At 49.9% G+C, this 17,996-nt stretch overlaps 1 protein-coding gene across 1 annotated transcript in view; it reads right to left on the reverse strand.

Annotated features, from left to right (window-relative positions):
* ASTN2 (astrotactin 2) overlaps positions 1–17,996 on the reverse strand; it is a 336,891-nt gene that overhangs the window by 186,544 nt on the left and 132,351 nt on the right. Inside the window, exons 7-10 of the mRNA XM_030286868.4 lie at positions 10,133–10,300; positions 1,090–1,174; positions 889–963; positions 308–445 (exon numbers count right to left, since the gene is read on the reverse strand). Coding sequence (XP_030142728.2) covers positions 308–445; positions 889–963; positions 1,090–1,174; positions 10,133–10,300 — 466 coding nt within the window. The remainder of the gene's footprint in view (positions 1–307; positions 446–888; positions 964–1,089; positions 1,175–10,132; positions 10,301–17,996) is intronic.

A 17,996-nucleotide genomic window follows, 5' to 3' on the forward strand; every position in this document is an offset into this window, starting at 1 on the left:
CTCCTCCATCCCAGTAAATGCATCCATTTAAGCACTGCAATCTAACATTACATTTAAGCCACTCTCAAATTGCCTTGCCACAGGTTCCTACCAATTCACCTGCCTGTACTGGCAGATTTCAGAGTTACACACTCAGGCCTGGCCTAGACCCATCAGCCCAAAGAGCCTGGAGAGCAATCACATCAGACTTCTTATTGGAAGGAAATTAATCAAAGCTATCATCACAGAAATGACTGCATCCTCAATAACAATTTAAAGAGCAGTACCGGCACTGAAGCATGAAGAGAACGAGAAATCTGCTTCCTACCTGACGTCTGCTGGATCTTCGGTCACCAGAACATCTGTCTTGCAGCTGGCAAGGGGGTTGATGGAAAGCTCCACAGGGGGCACCACGAAGCTCTTACTGACTGGCAGCCACAGCCCTTGACCCAAACTGTAGGTAGACCTGGAGAAAGGACAAACACGTCACACAGGAGTAGAGTGTCCACAGGGAATGGTGGCCACCCACTGCCTGCTCGGAAGGCAGAGCAGTGGTGGCACCACGAGGTAAGTCCGTGATTTTGTCTTGTCCTGAAAGCCAAATAGGAGAGGAATGACTTGAGATAGGACAGAATAACATGGGATGGGAAAAAATCTTCTTTCTGTACATGCTGTCCTCACGTTTGCTGAAGGGACAAGAGGGGAACCCCTCTCTGCCTGCCAAATGCGGACAAATCTTTCAGGTCTGTCACAGACAAGTGACACTTGTCCCACCACCAGCACAAGAATGAGCTGGGATTGACCAAAAGGTTGCATCCACTGGGATGTCCTCGTGGCTCTCCCTTCCCAAATGCCCCAGGTGAACCCTGAACAAATGTCCCCAGGAACCCTGGTGAACCTCTGACTCACCTGAGTATCTTCTCTGGCGCCTGCTCTCCTGTGACCAAGTCGTATCCCCGCTCCAGCGTCGTGTAGGGCCAGGGCCTGGGAGGAGAGCGGGCAAAAGCAGCTGAGCACATCACTGGGCTGGGAAAATGGCCCAGTGCTCCCCCAAGGGAGGAGAGCTGGGCTCCTCACCAGCAGATCCCCCTGGCCAAGGTCCCCACTCACCCCTCGCTGTGTCCCCAGTCGCTGCGCACACACAGGTGCCGATGGACGGGGTCCGGGGCGTACCCTTCGTGGCAGCTGCACTCTCCTAGGACAGAGCAGGGAAGGATGAGATGGCCCTGGCCCAGAGGCACGGCAGGGACTGCAGAGTCAGGCCCTCCTCCCCTGCTGCCCATCTCTGGTCCCTCCTGTGCCTCTGGAGCACTTTGGACTCCAGAAACCCCCAGGAGGTGTGGAAGAGATGTGGAAAGCTGTAAGAAACCCGTAGTTATTCTCAGGGAGGGGATTACACGATGCAGCACCCACAGTAGCTGGGGATGGGGTTTCATGATGCAGAAGATCTGCCCTTAACCAGTGTTCCTGTGCAGTCCTGATGTTCACTCCTCAGCAGGATCCTGACCTCCCAGTGTCCACCCTGTGCAATCCCCAAGGTGGGCACCACAAACCCATCCCACATCCCCTTCCCCATTCTTCTCTGCCATCTGGCACCAGCACAAGAGAGCAGAGTTTCCCGCAGTGCAAACTCCCTCTGAAAGATGCAGAACCCCCCCAGCTTCCACCTCCCCGGACTGTTCCCACCCTCTCAGCCCTGCTCCCCTCTCCTCTCTGGGCACTGCCTCACTCTGCTCCTCTCTTTCGACAGCAAAAGACATTTTCCACACCGGAAACATGACCGCACTTGGCCCAAATTGATTCAGTGTTTGGTAGAAATACATAACCCGGAGCAAGAAACAGCAAAATCAAAAGATTAATTGGATTTGCACGTGGAGTTTCTGCTACAAGCTGCTGCCACCGTTTCCCTCCACCCTCCCCTCCTCTCCCCACCGTGCCTGCCAGTGCAGCAAAGCTGAGCTGTAAACACTGCTGAGGTGGGACCTGGGGAGGATGCTGGGGAGGTGGCACCCACCTCACAGTGGCAATGCAGAGTGTCAGCTACCTGCGTGCTCCTCCTTAAGCAAGTTCTTAAAATGCCTCACAAGGATTACAGCCAAGAGCTTTATTGTCAGGAGGGAGCGAGGTGGGGATTCAACCACTGAGATTTTTGAGGAAGAAACGCCTGGGAAGGGAGAGGCAGCAAAAAAAGGAAAGAGTGGGGGGGGAAAAAAGAGACGGCTAATGATGTGCTAAAATGCAACAGCACCTTCATGAAATATTCACTGCCTCAAACGCGTCTAATATTAAAGATTAAATGTCCTGGGATTTGTCCTAGCAACTTCGAAGCACTGATTTATGATCTGTCAAAAGCTGCTAACCTCATGATTCATAACAGGAGCGGCAGGAACATTGCTGCTCCAAAGGGAAAGAGTTGGGAGAGAGATGGCAGCGCTTGGCCCTGCTCAGGCTCTGCCGTGCCTGGGGGCTGGGGCGGTCTCGGTGCAGGAAAACACAGGTCCTAATGGCTCCATCAGTGATTTTAAAAAAAGAAAAGTTATTTTTTCCTTGGGTGCTTAGTACGCAAGTTTCCCCAGCCGTGCTGTGGATCATTAATTCCTGGCGCTTATTACATAACAAATATGTGCTCTGCAAATGAGAGACATCTCAAAGTGCTGGCGAAGCAGAGCTGGGAGTCTTGGGGCACTGGCTCACTCTCGCCTGCTGCCACAGAAATTAGAGCAAATAAAGAAAAAACACCGACAAAGGTCAGCATCCCATGGCCCAAACACCTCCCCCATATCCATGGCTGGGGGTGCTGGGTGGTGAACCCCCTTGCCACGGTGCAGGAGGGTTTATTTTGTCTGCTGGCTTGTTTACTGCTCCGTCAGTTTGGCATCAGAAGGAGGAACTCTATCAACCAGGGGAAATATTGATTTTATCGACCCCAATCCTGGAGTTTCAGCAGCTACAGCTGGTGCTCAAGACTTTATTGGGAGGTTTATTGGGAGGTTTATTTTAGTAAGTGAGAGGGTAAGTGGTGGCACCAGCTGGGGAGGAGATCCAGGGCAGGAGAAAGTGGGGATCAGCTTTCCACAGGTTTCCCAGGGTGATCTACACCCTCTGGCAGGGTTTGGGAAATTGGATAGGAAGGCTCCCAGCACAGCATCAGCTGAGTGCTGCAGTCTGCTGGAACAGAGAGGACTCCATCACCTCCAGTCATTAGGATCTATTCCTCTATCATAACTATGAACTGACAATAAGTGGGGCTTCCAAAAAATTTCAGCAGAACCTACTGTGCTCTTACAGATTCTCAGGAGCTTTTGCCCTCTCCACAACAGCATCCACCTTCTTTCTTTGGCCCCTCAAACTACTCTGCTATTTTCAGTCTGTCCCCATCCTCCCCAGAGACAATGCTGAGCCAGGGAGGATGCTGAGGCTGGCTAATCCCCATGGAATAAGCAACACCTGATGAAGTGCCTGGAGTGGGGGGAACAGGGCTCCATACCTCTAAGCCCTCCTTAGGATGTGTTTTTCAACACGCTGCTAAAATGAATCAAACCATCAAAAGGCCAAACTAAAGAGTCTTTGTTCAAAGCAACTGCATCTGAGAGGGACACAGTCATCCCCCTGCTGCAGCTGAGTTAGGATTCAAGCTGAGCTTGAAGCCAAAGTCAACCAAAGTAACCAAGTTTGACAAGTAACTGCACCTGGAGCTGGATGCAATTTCCACAGGTCCTGCACACGCCTCTGTGCAGCGTTCAGCTGCTGCAGGAGCACAAATGAATCAGGACCTAGCAACCCCCAGGACAAGAATCCTGCTCCCACTGCTGCCACCCTGCCTCTGGCAGGCACAGTCCTGCCTCTGCCTTTGGATCCAGAAGCCACAAACCACGCTGGATAATCCAAGGCAATCGTTCAGCTGTTACAGCCAAAGGAAGGATCACGGCTCACTTGGTATAAATGAGGGCAAGTCCCAGTGCTCAGCTCTGGAGGTCCAATATTGTATTTCCAGTGTGTTATTAAACAGGTGGAGGTTTTAGCTCTCTTTTTTTATAGAAAAGCTGGAAGTTGCTGAGCTATTCCTTCACTACACTCTCCATGCTGTGCTGCTGCTTCTGCTGGAACGGGGAATGGGGTCTCACACTGCACCCACATCCCCACAGGAGCAGCAGAGCAGGGCTGCAGGATGAACCTGTTAACCTCATTATGGAGAGAGTGATCCATGGTGATAATGCTGCAAGAATCCCCCTAATCCCCCCGCCCTGTGCACAGCAGGAATGGAGGCTCCCAGAGTCCCTGTGCTCCGGGGAAGCTGCTCTGTGCTATCACTGGCGCTTTTATTTAAGGAGCTGGAGGAGCTTCGGCAGTGGTGGAGCAAAGCTGGTGCTTGTCAGCCTTCTCTTGGCATTGCTGGTGTCCGTGGTTCCCTCCTGGCAGCACCCCCAAGGCTGGCACTCACCCTTGTCCTGCAGGAATGCCCTGCTGTGCCAGGGCTGTCCCAGCTGCACAGGTACGTGCTGGGGACAAGTCCAGCCCCCAGCTGGGGTGGCAGCCTGATCCATCCCAAAGGCTGTGGGGCCATAAACACACACTTTCCCAGCTGTGTAAGCACCACACAAACACTCTCACGCCTGTTTCAGGGCTGCCTCCCCCACCCAAAGGGATACAGAATGCAGCCCCAGTTTTTGTGCCCGCTCCTCTCTGGACACACACAGCCCCAGCACAGCATCCTCAGTGCCACTGAGCCTCAGAGCTGCAGCACCACGTTCCCAGCCTGCCAGGAAAGCTCTCTGAAAAGCTCCTCTTTGTTACAGTGAGCTCATGGGCATTCTGTTTCCCCTTCCCCGGGACCCTGTGACTCTGATCAGATAATCCCTGGACCCTCCTTTCTGCCCCAGCGGGGTTGGCAAAGAGCCAGGGAAGCCCACCCTGTCCAAAGTCTGTATAGACCCCTGACATTTCCTGCTCGTCCTCTTTTGCCCCTCTCTCCACAAGGACATCACGGAATAAAGAGCTGAACCAACTTATCTCGAGGTAAGAGCCTCTTTTGGAAATCTTTGCCATCTCCTGCTATTCCTCCCCTCACAGCCTCTGATCTCTGAGCTAGCCTGATTATTCGGGGGGCTGTGTGATGGGGGGAACCACACCTCTTCTACCCCTGACACCTGCTGCTCCTGCTCTTCAGGGATGGCACTTTCCAAACCTGAGCCTCTGCTTCATCCTGATGAGAAATGCAATTTTTCCAGCAGCAGTTTAGAACTCTAGGAACAAGACAAAGAAAGTGGCTCCTGCCCAACCGATCTGGAACAGAGCAGGGAGGGAAAACCTGGAGTGAATTTGACAGTTATCCCTCCTCTACCCCTGCTGCGAGACACCCTCCTCACCCTCACCCATCACAGCACTTAAGTGCAACTTACCCTCCAAGGATTGTGCCTGAGTTTAAGCTCTGCACAGATTTAATTCCCATTATCATCTGCTCAGCTCCTACACCACACCTCCAAGGAACACATGAGCTGATGCAAGGAAGCAGAGAGGTCCCGAGGGTGGCCTGTGTGCCACAGCTGTCACCTTCTGGGCTGGCAGTGCCCCAGAGCTGCCCACGGAGGGCTGAGAAGCCCCTGCAGCACCGGCTGGATGGCCCAGTCAGGGGGATGGGTTCAGGAGCAGCTCCATCCAGCAAAACCCATCCCTCTTCCCTCCTGCCTGTGCTCTTTAGACAAGCACAGAAAATGCCATTACAAGAACATTAGGAGCTGCAGGATTAAACACTCTAATGGCAGAAAATAAGAGTGCAAAGACAGCAGAGATAACCTTAACTCGGCCCCTCGCAGGCACGGGTTTTGATTGCTGTTTATGTATAACACTTCAGCCTGCAGCTAAATTAGCTTGGGAGTTAACTGCCTGCTGCCCTGCTTGGTGCACCAGGCAAGCTGTGCCACCACAGGAAAAGGAATGGGATATTACATGGGTTTTGACCAAGTTATTAAACTCCATACCTTAGAGAGACAGAACCTCATCCTATAAAAGTCTAAGTCAATAAAGGCACCGGGATCTTCCAACGGCAAAAATAGCAGAAGAGCACAAGAACAAACAAATATTACTTGATGTGCACAGAACCTGCATGGTATTAAACTGAACTGTAGGAAGGGGTGGCTGTTTCCATAAACACAAATACACCCTCGCCAAGGTTGGTCACCTCCTGATTTACATGCTCAGCTCTGCAACCTCCAAATCCCCTGAACAGGTTGCCTTTAAAAAATAGGTCTGTGTAAAATGACTTTCATCTGCCTCCTGCCCACAACACACCCCTGTCCTACCCAGACAGCAGTACCATCTGTGGCTCTGGTGACAAACTGGCCTATTTGGACAATGATGGAAACCCTTTTTTTTTTTTTTTTTTAATCTCCTCCTGCCAATTTTCAGAAAAGAACCTTTGCTACTACATTTCATCTGGCTCTTTCAAGCTCGTGCTTACTGCTTTGGGGAGGGTGGGGGCTACCAATTGTGGATGCAATGAGAGAATTTTGATGAAGAAAAGCCTGATTTATAGATGGGGAAAAAAAATTCAACACATTTGCACCTGCTAATCAAGGTAGCTATCCATCTCATTTATGCCACTGCTCTAGCAAGCCTGACAGCACAAAATCAGAGGCTGTTTCTTCCAGCATTTGGCCCTGAGGGACTGATTCTCCAGCAGGTCTCTTCAGCAATGCCCACAGAATGTGCAAGTGAATCAGTTTTGTGCATACAAAGCAGGTAATTGTGCTCACAAATCAGGATTTGCATATGCTGCTGGAAAGGGCTGGTGAGGGAGGCCAGAGAGGCAGCAAGCACTCCTGGATTTTACCCAGGGGTATCCCAGTGCGTGGCAGCACCGGCAGTGCTCCCACATCTCTCAAAACATGGAGCCTGAGGAGAGCTGACAGCCAGTCCCACGAGACAACAAACCTTCCCTGTTCTGGTCTCAAACAGCACAGGCAGCACCTGCCAGGGGGATGGGGGATTTTGGCTGAACATCTCCAGCCAAGGAGCACGTCCTGCCCCGGAGAGGTGCCTGTCCCTTCTGAGCTGGCAGCTGGGCATGTCACTGTGTCACATCTCAGCAACGTCCACTTGTCTCTGGATCTGCAGTCAGACCAACCAGCCTGGCTGTTTGCAAGGCAGGAGGGATGAGGGAGGTGACATTTTGCTCGTGTGCAGATGTCAGTGCTCCCTCTGAAATGCTCTGATGAGCTGGGGCTTCACAACACAGGTTTCAGATTTGTCAGGGGGCAGCAATCATTTAATTACAGCGTGAGTCACACGACAGAGACGCGAGGGAAGGCAAATTAAGGTCAGGCAACAAAGTGGATTTTGGCATTTCCTAGTGCTCCAGAACCTCTGTTTTCACTGGGAGTTATTCTCCACGCTGATGCAGTGCTGGGTGTCCAGAGTCACAAGCCAATACAGTGTGCAGACAAATCCAATCCCACACTCCGACCCAAAGAGTGTGCTGGGAGTGGCAAGAGCTCGAGTGCCACCAGAGAGAGCACGTGTGACCTGCGGCTCTCTGTCCAAAGGTGTGCCAGGAGCCCTTGGCACGGCCACCAAGGATAGGTCCTGCCCACAGAGCTGTGTCTACACCCAAGGCTGGATCCACACTGCCATGGAGAGGCTCCAAGGATATTGCTAAAGTCAGATTAGCCATAAATGTGCTGGAGAACTTCAATGCTGGCTCTGCTGCTCTTCACAGGGGCAACTTTGAAGGTTTTTAACCTCCAGAGAGGACAAACTTCAGTCCATCATTCTCATGGATGCTCTGTCCAGCCTGAGGAGGCAGAGGACAGGGGAATCCCTGGCACCCATCACTTGGGATGCTCACGGAGAGGATAAAATCCCTGACCCGAAAAGGTTGAAATCCAGACAGGATTTATGTGCTGCCATAAAACCACAGGCCTTCCTCTCTCATGGTGATAAAAATAAATCACCCTTAAAAATAGAATGACATTAATAAAAATAAATCTGAAAGTACATGCAGTGTATCATGGGGTTACAGTCTGCCTCAGCCTGCTGGGGAAACTTGCCACCAGTTAAAGGCTGGTCAATGGTGATGAACAGATGTGGTGCACAGGGTTATATCCTGGGGTACAGCGTCGAACAGGTACTTCCAAAGGCCTAATTTCAGTTCTGGTGAAGTCTGGACTTCTTCAGGGAGTTTTAGATTTGGGCTGTGAAGGTCAGCAGCCCCACCAGCCAGTCCTGCTTGATCCACGCAGATCCAACCAGTAGAAACAGAAGAAAAATTCTGGTTGATTCATGTGCACACTCCCAGGTTGGAGAGAGGGAGAAGAAGCCCATGGCCAGATTTCAGGAGAGGGAAGTGAAGGCTGAGATGCAGGCTGCTCTGCTCTCACCGTGGGCAGGCAGGGACCATGGGCAGCAGGGCTGGGAACGCAGAGCAGCTGCCGAGGTTCAGCTCCAGCACAACTCCCGGGATAATGAGCATCTCTCCCTGCCCTGCAAACAAGATCTGACACATCCTGCTCAGGCGTGGGGCATCCAGCAAGAGGGACAAGCTGCTCTGGGAGCTGGGGTGGCAGCAGGAGCAGCAGCTGGGCTGGCACAGGAGAGCAGCACTCCTCACAACCGAGGCACACCAGGATCAGCCAGCCCTGCTCGCTGCCAAGGATGGGGCTGGCAGGGGGAGCCACAGGGCCCTTCCAACAGGGGAATCGTGGTCTGGCTCCATACAGTGTCCCCATGGCTTCTGTTGGAGGCAGAGCTGTTTCTCTCCTCCTCTGAACCAGGGGACAGCTGAAGGCATCTCCCCTCTCCCACTGAGGTGGCTGCGTTTTGCCAATGCCTGAAACAAAAATCCTTCTGCTTTGTGACATCTGGATGAGAAGAGCCTCGTCCTGCACCATCTGCATCTGTCAGAGTGGCTGTTGGCACCTCCCAGCCCTCCTCGGGGCTTTAGGTGATGCCCAGGGCTGTCTACACAGGGAATTCACCCAGTGTCACCATTCTGCTGCAGCCATGCCTGCCAGTGCCTCCGTGCAGACAAGCCTTGAGGAACAGGAATACCAAGAAGAGAAGATTGTCTTGACCAGGAAAACGAGTTTGTAAGACCAAGTTCAGTATTTGCATCTCAACTGAGCGAGGAGGGGTGAGAACAGGGTCACCCCCAGCACCCCATGAGGTGTTCATGACTCCTAGGGATTTCTTGTTCTAATCCATGTATTAATGACAGTCAGGGGCTTTGGGAGGCTTAGGAAAGGCCTTCTCCACAGTGAGCCAGCCTTTATACCCATCCTCACCTGCAGCCATGAGTCTCGTACACACGAGGTGAGGGGGAAGCAGCTCACATGGAGAGCTGGGACTAAGCTGGGATGGCACCTCTCTGCAAGGAGACAGGGTTTGGGTGCTCTTCAGACACTCAGCAAGCCAGGACCACCAGGGACACTTGTTTCCACACCACCAAGAAGGCATCCAACCCAGGGCTGGCGAGCCACAGCACAAAACTCCAGCACAGTCCCCAAGCCACCTTCCTTGCAAGGTGCTGTCACCCTGTGCTTGCTGTGCTCTGTGTTCTTGGCTCGCTGCAGACTCCAGGACTCCCATGTGTCATCCAATAAAGACAGGAGGCAAGGTGACACTTGTCCTTTGCCCAGCCCCACCCCTGAGCCCCAGCAGGGCTGCACACCAGCAGAACACGCTCAGCAGAACACTCATCTAGAGATGAGGGAGGGTGGCAGAGTTCACAACTCCACCAGGAAGGGCTGGAGGACAAACCCAAGCTAGGTAACCACCAGGCAGGAGCAGGCACTAATGGGAATTGTGGTGATCTGCAGCGAGAACAGCCAGAAAAGAAAAGGGATGGAGATGGGGTAAATTCATGAGAAGGTTTTCCAGATGGGACAGCAGAACAACTCACCCTAGAAGGAGACAAACTCCACGTGCCTGCAGCTGTCACAGCAGAGAACTGGTAGATCCACCGTTTCAAATCCCCATCTTGTGCCCATCTGCTTCACACTTTGCTGATGTGACCCTGCCAGCACCTCTCCGTCCCCCATGCCTACCACCAGGCTATAGCAGAGGTGAGCCAAGAGGGCATCAAAATACCCAGTGACAGACCTTCTCCCCCACATCTCCGAGCTTTCCAAGGTTTTCACTCTCCCCCAGCTGCCCTTACCTGTGTCTTGGTCACACAGCTGCTCACAGGCGTCAGTGGTCCTCTGCCCACAGAGGTCTCTCACCCAGGGGGACGTGGCATTGATCTGATAGTAGAGGGACAGCTTGGCTGGGTTCAGCCAGTCAGAGATGTCCAAGTAGCTCCCCTCACTCACAACGAAGCTGCTGCCTGGGGGGAGTGGGAAAAAAGTGTGTTAGGTGAGAATGGAAATCCGAAATAAAAATCCCAAATGTGCATTTTGGCCCAATATCAGAGCACTGCATTCTTCAGGAGCTGCTGTGATGACAATATCTGTAAAATAATAATGAGTTCACTGCCAGCTGGTCCCAAAGAACTTCATTTGACCATTCCTCTCCAGAGGAATGTGCTCCAGCAAATGGCCCACTAGCTCCTCTGCCCAGACACTTCCCTACCCTTACACTGCTGGGATTTGATTCCCAGGTCTCTGCAGAAATGAGGACCAGTGTAATTATTCTGGTCTGTAATCAGAGCATCACTGCCTCAGCTCAGGGAGGAGTGGTCCAGGAGGCACCTGGAGCTCAGGGCACAGATGGGCAGCAGCAGCAGGGCCTGTTCACCTTCTGTTGAAGGTGAGTGGACTGGCCCAACACACAACTTCTTGTATGAGTTGTCTCACACCAGACACCCCCCCCCACCCTCTCCCTCCTGTGAGTAAGGAGTGAATTCCTGCCAAAAATATTTTCTTATAAAATCTTATGCTTCCTTATTTTGCGAAATGTATTTTTCCCCACTGGCATCTGGGAATATGCATCATCTAATTAGCCAAATAGATTTTCAGTTCAGCCCAATCATTTCCTTATCTAACATCTGAGGCCCAGCATCGCTTGGTGGATTTTGCAGGCACAGAGGTCCTCATTAACTCTGATCTTCAATTACATTGATTATAAGACTGCCTCCATAACAGTGCTGCACAGATCAGAGAGGAGCCAAAAAACCTCTGCCATTAAGTGGTGTTTTGCAAAACTTACCATGGTAAAAGCCTCTAAAAAGAGAGAAGAAACCTGCAAGGAGGAGTTGGAAAGGGGAACTACCAGGTAGCACAGGAGCCCACAGCCACCTTTCCACTAAGTCTGAGGACAAAATTTGCAACTGCTGTCTGAAGATTGAAATCCTTCTCAGAGATTACCCAGGGGTAGCAAATCTACAGATCCAGGGCCTGTTGTCATGAAACTGTAAGGCATATGACCCTTAGTAAAGGACTAGGACACCATTCTTTGAAGCACCAACTTACTTTGATGAAAGCCACGAGATTAAGAAAGCAGGACAACAAGCCTGCAGCAGCAGCCACCCCACATGAACCTGCCTGAATACAAACTCTGGATCTCCTTTTGAAGAGGATCCCTGATGCTTAGCAAGAGGGAGCCCTCCTCACCCTCATCCTGTGCCACATTAGCCATGCAAAGGATAAAACAAGCAGAGCCTCGAGTCAAGCATCCCAGTGAGTGACCTCATTTTCAGGTATCCCAAGATCTCAGCACCCTCCAAATCCAAGCCCTAATTTCCCATAAACTCAGCTCTTTGACACTCAGAGTGTTTATATACCATAAACATATTCACAGGTGCATCTCTGCACTCAGAGCCAGCGGAGGCTGCCAAGCTGCTCACTGCTCAAGCAAATGAGAATTAGACATCGAAATCCAGCAGCTCCGGAGACACAGCAAGGCAGGAGCTGCCCTGCCAAGGCCGCAGGATACATCTCAATCAGACACAAGGCAGCAGTAAATCACTGGGTAAGCCCCCCAGCACCACTGGAAAGCAGAGAAACATTGAGCACAGAGAAGTTTCTTAGAGCCACGTGGTTTTATCTCTAATTATTCTTTTCAATGAATTTTTAAAGATAGCCTTACATACCAATAACAACAATTACTGGTTTCTTTTCCCAATCAGAAATACACCCTTTGGGAGTGTTTACTATTTACATGTAGGTGTCTAAGTAGCAACCTATCAATTTTGTTTTCCTCCTGATTTCCTCAGCTCCCTAATAAAGAGCAAGGCTTGGGAAGCACGTACAGTTGTTTTGAGACTCAGCTACAGACAACTCCCTCTGCACCCAAGGACTGAGGAGCAAAACCAGCAGCTCTTGATTAAATCCCTACTTAATGAACCCCACTTCTGGTTAAAATACAGCTTGGAAGTAACAGAAGCAAACCCGACACCAACCAGACACATCATTTGTACACAGAGAGATGGAGGTGGCTGGAGCTGGAAGGGGATCGTGGCCCAGGACCTGCTGTACCTGCTCCATGGTCAGGTGGGTGATGGAGGGGTGACCCCTGGAGCTCCCCAGCATGGAATCATTCAGGTGGGAAAGACCTCTCAGATCATCAAATCCCAAATCTTCCCCTGGCACTGCCAGGGCAGCCAGACCATGCCCCCAAGTGCCACATCCACACACTTTAAATCCCTCCAGGAATGGGGACTCCAGCACTGCCCTGGGCAGCTGTGCCAGGGCTGGACAAACCTTTTGTCTGGAGAAATTCTCCTTTCTATCCAATCTAAACATTCCACTGGAGAAGAGGCCAAACCCCACCTGGTTCCACCCTCCTTGTCAGGGAGTTGTAGAGAGTGAAAAATTCCCCCCAAGCCTCCTTTTCTCCAGCTCCCTCAGCTGCTCCTCCTCAGACTTGCACTCCAGCCCCTTCCCTGACTCCAGGTATTTTGAAGATTAATTACTTATTTTGATTTTAGCAAGTCTGATTGAGAAATCATCCTCATTATCAGGTTTTTCAGGGGGTTTGTTTGTTTGAAAAGCAGCAGTGAAAACATTTCAATCCAAAATTCCTGAATTCAGGCTCAGTGTAAAATGGAGGTTTTTCTACCTTAATCTGAGAAAACCCAAACCCAGGGAAATTAAAGGTTTTACTTTCCTTCCTCCTTTTTTCCTTCCTTCCCCCATTCCTTCCCTTTCTTTTCCTCCCTTTCCTTCCTCAGAGGAGGGAGGGGACAACTTCCAGCAAGAAAACTTCTCACATCTCTGAAGCTGAGTGTGTGGTAAGATTTTGAGAGACATTCACAGACACCCTCATCACCTTCGCTCCCACCAAAAACAAACAAACAAACAGCCCAACCTCCATCCCTTTATAGCTTGCCTGTGAAATAAATAACAGAAAAAGGCATTCTACAAATATTTTGAAAGCTAAAATTCTGATGATTTCAAAGCCTTTTCACAAAATATTTCTCTTCACTTTCAAAGAATCCCTACATAGAAAACAGTTTTCAAAAGTCGCCATCATGTACATATCAAAACCACCTTGAAAAGCTCAGAAAGGGCAGGTTGAGGAACAAATCCTTTTAAAAACTACCAAGAACAAACATTTTCCAAGCAAGAGCTGTTTCAAACACCTCCAGCTTGCAGGGAACATCAGCTGGATTTGTTTTCCACAACTGCAGTCTCTGGAGGGAGGGAAGGGGAGTGATGAGGAACTTGATGGGGGTAGAACCCACTACAGACCAGCCTCCTAAAACCTTCCTTAAGGACTTCAGACCCTACTAAATCACCCCCACACCCTGTTTGAAGCACCCCTTCAGCTGCAGTCCCCAGAGCAGGGCCCAGCACAGACACTCTGAAGACACCTGGATGGACTGTCCACCCTGCTGTCCCTGCTGCCAACCTGCCAGGTGTCCTCCTGGACACAAATTTCCAGCTTCTCACTCAAAACCTTGCTGAAATCTCCTTTGAATGGAGATGTTTAGGTATCAGGGTAAAGCAACCATCAACCAACCAACTGAACTGTCTTGGTTTGAAAAGACAGGAGTCTGTGAAGGAAGGCTAAAGCCTCCTGTGAAATGGAAAAGGTAAACCCCCTCCCTCCAAATTACCACAATTTTTTAAAAAAGGCTCTCAGGCAAAGACATGGGAATGGGAATAACAGTTCTTTACTAGGTAAAAAACTAAATAAAAATAATAATAATTTAAAAATGTAACTAGTACAAACAAAACTACTTGTCAGAGTCAGAAACCTGACACCCTGAGGAGTCAGGGTGTTGGTAATAGTCCAGTGAAATGGTGGCTGCTCCTCCTGGAGTGGCAGATGAAATGCTGCTGGAGCGGGGATCTGGAGAAGGGTGGAGTTTTCTCTGAAGGTCTGGTGATGGAGTAGATGGGCCTGGTCTTTCTCGGGGAATCCAGCAGAGAAAAAAACTGCTTCTCTGGGAATTCAGCGAATGGACTGCCCAGTGTCCCAAAAAATGCTGATTTTATGCAGGTAGGGCTGCTTGGCTCCTCCCTCTGGGTGGAGCATCTCACCATGGGATGATGGAACTTTCCCAGTCATGCAGGGAGTCATTAATGGCCCATTAACAGAAGATTCTCCCCAGAGGGAGACATTGTTCTTGGGAGAGATAAGAAAACTGCCCAACCTCCAACAGATGGCAAATAGAATACATGCTTATCTTACAAGCCAGGACATGAACACAGAAACAAAATGACATCTCTGCACCAGCACCACTTCCCAGGAGCCCCACACCAGGACATGTCCCTCAAATGCTGCTGGCTTTGTGAGCCAGCCGATGCCATGGAGCAGCGTGGAGAACACCAGGACACAGCTACAACTCCCTCCCAGCTCCACAAGGTCCAGCAGCCCCTCAGGGGATTGATTTGTCTGGGTTTCTGTGTTGTGTGTGTTTTCCACTCCCCCCATTGCTTCCCCAGCACTGATCAAAGCTGGATGAGTTAAGGCAGCGTCAGAAGTTCATGTCTCTCATGCTGTGGTCTCCTTCAAAGTTCAGTGGAATTGCTTAAGCCCTGACAAAAGAGGCTTGAAGTTTTGACATTTCAAAAATCATTTTCAAGAACACAACAGGATAAAACAGCTCAGAAGAGATATCTAACAAGGGAAAAGAACAAAGCATCCAAAAGGCAGCCAAAAGGGTTTGGCTTTTCCTTTCTCTTTCTTTTCAAGGCAAAAGATCAAAATTTAATTTTTTTTGAAGAACATCTATTTCTTTCTCCCTCTGCTTTTTTGTCATCTTTGCTCCATTCACTGTTTCTTAGCCAACAAAACTCCTTTTCATCTAAAATTAGTATTTTGTGTTGGGAAGCAATGGGAGGTCATACTATAGGTTGCTATTAATGTATCCAGCCTCCCTATGCCATCATACAGTTCTAATCCTGTTACAGATAGTTTTTATAAACACTAGAGGAAAGATGATCCCTCTGGCTTCATTCTATAGGTACAAAGAATAACCCTATTTGATTTCTTTAGAGACCCTTTTTTCCCCTTGTTAAACTTGAAAGAACTTTGCCCAAAGAGAAAACTCCTCCCCTATCAGCTCTTCCCCTTGATCAGCTCTCCTTCTCCTGTCCTGAGCCCAGGGCATGAAAACTTCTGCTTCTCAAATTTCTCCCAAAAAATGCCAAAGAGCAGGACAGACTTTAGGTGCCTGGGACACACATGCACTGACTTAAGCAAGGAAATGGGTCTTGGGGCAGGACTGCACCCACAGACTAACAGAGTGCTCAGCTTCACCATCCCACTCCAGCCCAGTGCAAAATCAGGTGATTTGGGAATAATTTAAATAGTTTTAAGTCAAACTCTAAGTTCTATAGTCTATTTTGAATCCAGGGACAGCATCATACCAGGTTAAAATCCAAGCCAACCCTCTTTACTCTTTTTTTTTTTTTCTCCTTTTTAATTATTTCTGTCTTTGAACAAGGTGAAATTCTTAAACAGAAAGTTATGATAGAAAGATTAGAAAACAGCACAAGTCTATAGACACCTCTTTCATTCAGTCCTCCCTCAGCTGAAGCATTCACAGTTTGTATCTCACAGTGCTTGACTCCAGGCTGTATTTTCAGCACATGAACTGCACCCATGGGCTCTCACCTGCCCAACCCAATGATGATCAAACCTGGAGACCCCCATCCCTCAAAACACCACCAATCCTGCCAGAGCTTTCCCACCCTGGCAAAGCAGAAGTCAATTAGCACTGCATGTCTGTGTGCAATTACAGCTCAAACTGGCACCACCTTTCCTGTGGGAGGAGCAGGGTTACAATTTAACTGTTGAATTGCACTTCCTTGATTATTCTGACAGACTCTTTCTTTGGGTTTTCTTGTCAGTCAGTCTTGATTTCTCCAGGGCTGAGCTCCTGACAAACAATAAATGTATTTATAAGGCAGGTGATGGCTCAGCCAACTTCTCCTAAACTTAAGCAAGAAGAAATCTGCCCACCCTGCCTTGTGGTCAAGCTCATGCTGCAGTGAGATCTCCCATGGCAGCTTTAGACAATGTAATTGTGGAGGTGTTGGTAAGACACATCTCTGTCCTCAGAAGTCATCTGGGCCAGCAGTGACCGAGACAGAAATGAGACTGCTGAAAAAAAACCTTCTCCTTAATGCTCTGCACCTCCCAACTCCCATGCTGCAGCTCGGGGCTCTCTAACAGAGATGCTCTCCAGATATCAGAAAAGGGTTCAGGAAATCCAGCCTAAATCTAATCACATCACAAAGCACACAGGAGCTGTGATAAGCTTGTTGTATGAACGCAGAAGTCAAGTTTGCATCTTCATCTGTGGGAGGGGGAGCAGGTTAGCTGGCCAAAGACGTGCCATCCTGTCAGAATCTGTGGGTATTGGTGATTCTGAGATTGTAGAAAGTCTGTTTTTCTGCCCCCCTGCCAAAGCAGAAGCCATAATTGGTCTGTGCTGGTTTCAAGGTTGTTTATTCTGTTTATCTCTAACATGTTCTGCTGCCCTGCCGCAGCTCTGTCCTGCAGGGCAGCGTGTGGGGCTCTGCCCTCAGTGGGATGGTACAAACATTAAATACCACAAACTACCTGTGCTGGATTTACAATAACGTGCCAATATCTGTCACCTACCTTGAACAGTGTGTCCCCAGCCTGAACCAACAGAAAAATGCCAACACTACAGTGAAACATGGAGGGCATGAAGAAGGAGAAAAAGGACAAGACACACCCAATTTCCTCCATCTTGTCCCCTCTGAACCCCTAATCTAGAAACCTAAAATTTTACTTTTGCACCCGTGTCACACTTAATTATTACTCATATCAAATACTCAGAGCTGGTAATTCATCCTGTAAGATTGAAAACTCTTTTCCATGGGCAGAGATCACAGCCAGTGTCTCTGGGGGCTCTGTCCAGGGGGGTTCCTGACCCCTGCCAGGGTCCCAGACCTGCCAGGGCAGCCAGAGGGAAGCTCTGGATTCCCACACCATCCCTCCCAAATCAGAGGGTAGATGGTGTTGGCACAGCTCAGCAGGTGCCAGGAGATGCCCCCTCCCCACTGGGGTGGCACCTCCTGCCTCTCTCAGGACACAACACGTCCCAGCTCTGAAGCAGCTCCGGCTGACACCATCCAAAAGCCAATGCCAACCCAGTGCCAATCCTGCTGGCTTTGCTCCAGCGAACCCTGCGAAGGAGAAGGAAGAAGCATTTGGCTTCCCTTGGAAATGGAGCTGCCCCAGGAGCCGGGAATGCCTCTGGCAGGCACAGGGCTGGGGATCCAGGCAGCAGCTGGGCATGTTCACAAGGCTGTCAAAGCCACGATAAAAACATGATGTACTTCAGCCTCCAGAATCTTATTAGTTCTTCATGCAAAGAGCGTTCCTGCTGTAAAACCGTCTTGGAATCCCTTTGATCCACACTGATACAGTTCATAAATTGATGTTAATATTTAGAGTTCATGTCTGGTAACACTGCAGCCGTTTGCTCACATTTTCTTGCCAGGCAAGCAGACACAGGAGCAGGAGTGAGCTGTAACACAGGCACGGAGGTGACCCCGGTGATTATGAGCTGATGAAATAAAATGCAATTTGTAAAGCTGCCCCCAAACACGGCCACCTTACATGAAACACACGGGGCCTGCAGCAGCCAGACGTGACAC

The sequence above is a fragment of the Taeniopygia guttata genome, chromosome 17 (genome assembly GCF_048771995.1).
Source record: "Taeniopygia guttata chromosome 17, bTaeGut7.mat, whole genome shotgun sequence".
NCBI lineage: Eukaryota > Metazoa > Chordata > Aves > Passeriformes > Estrildidae > Taeniopygia > Taeniopygia guttata.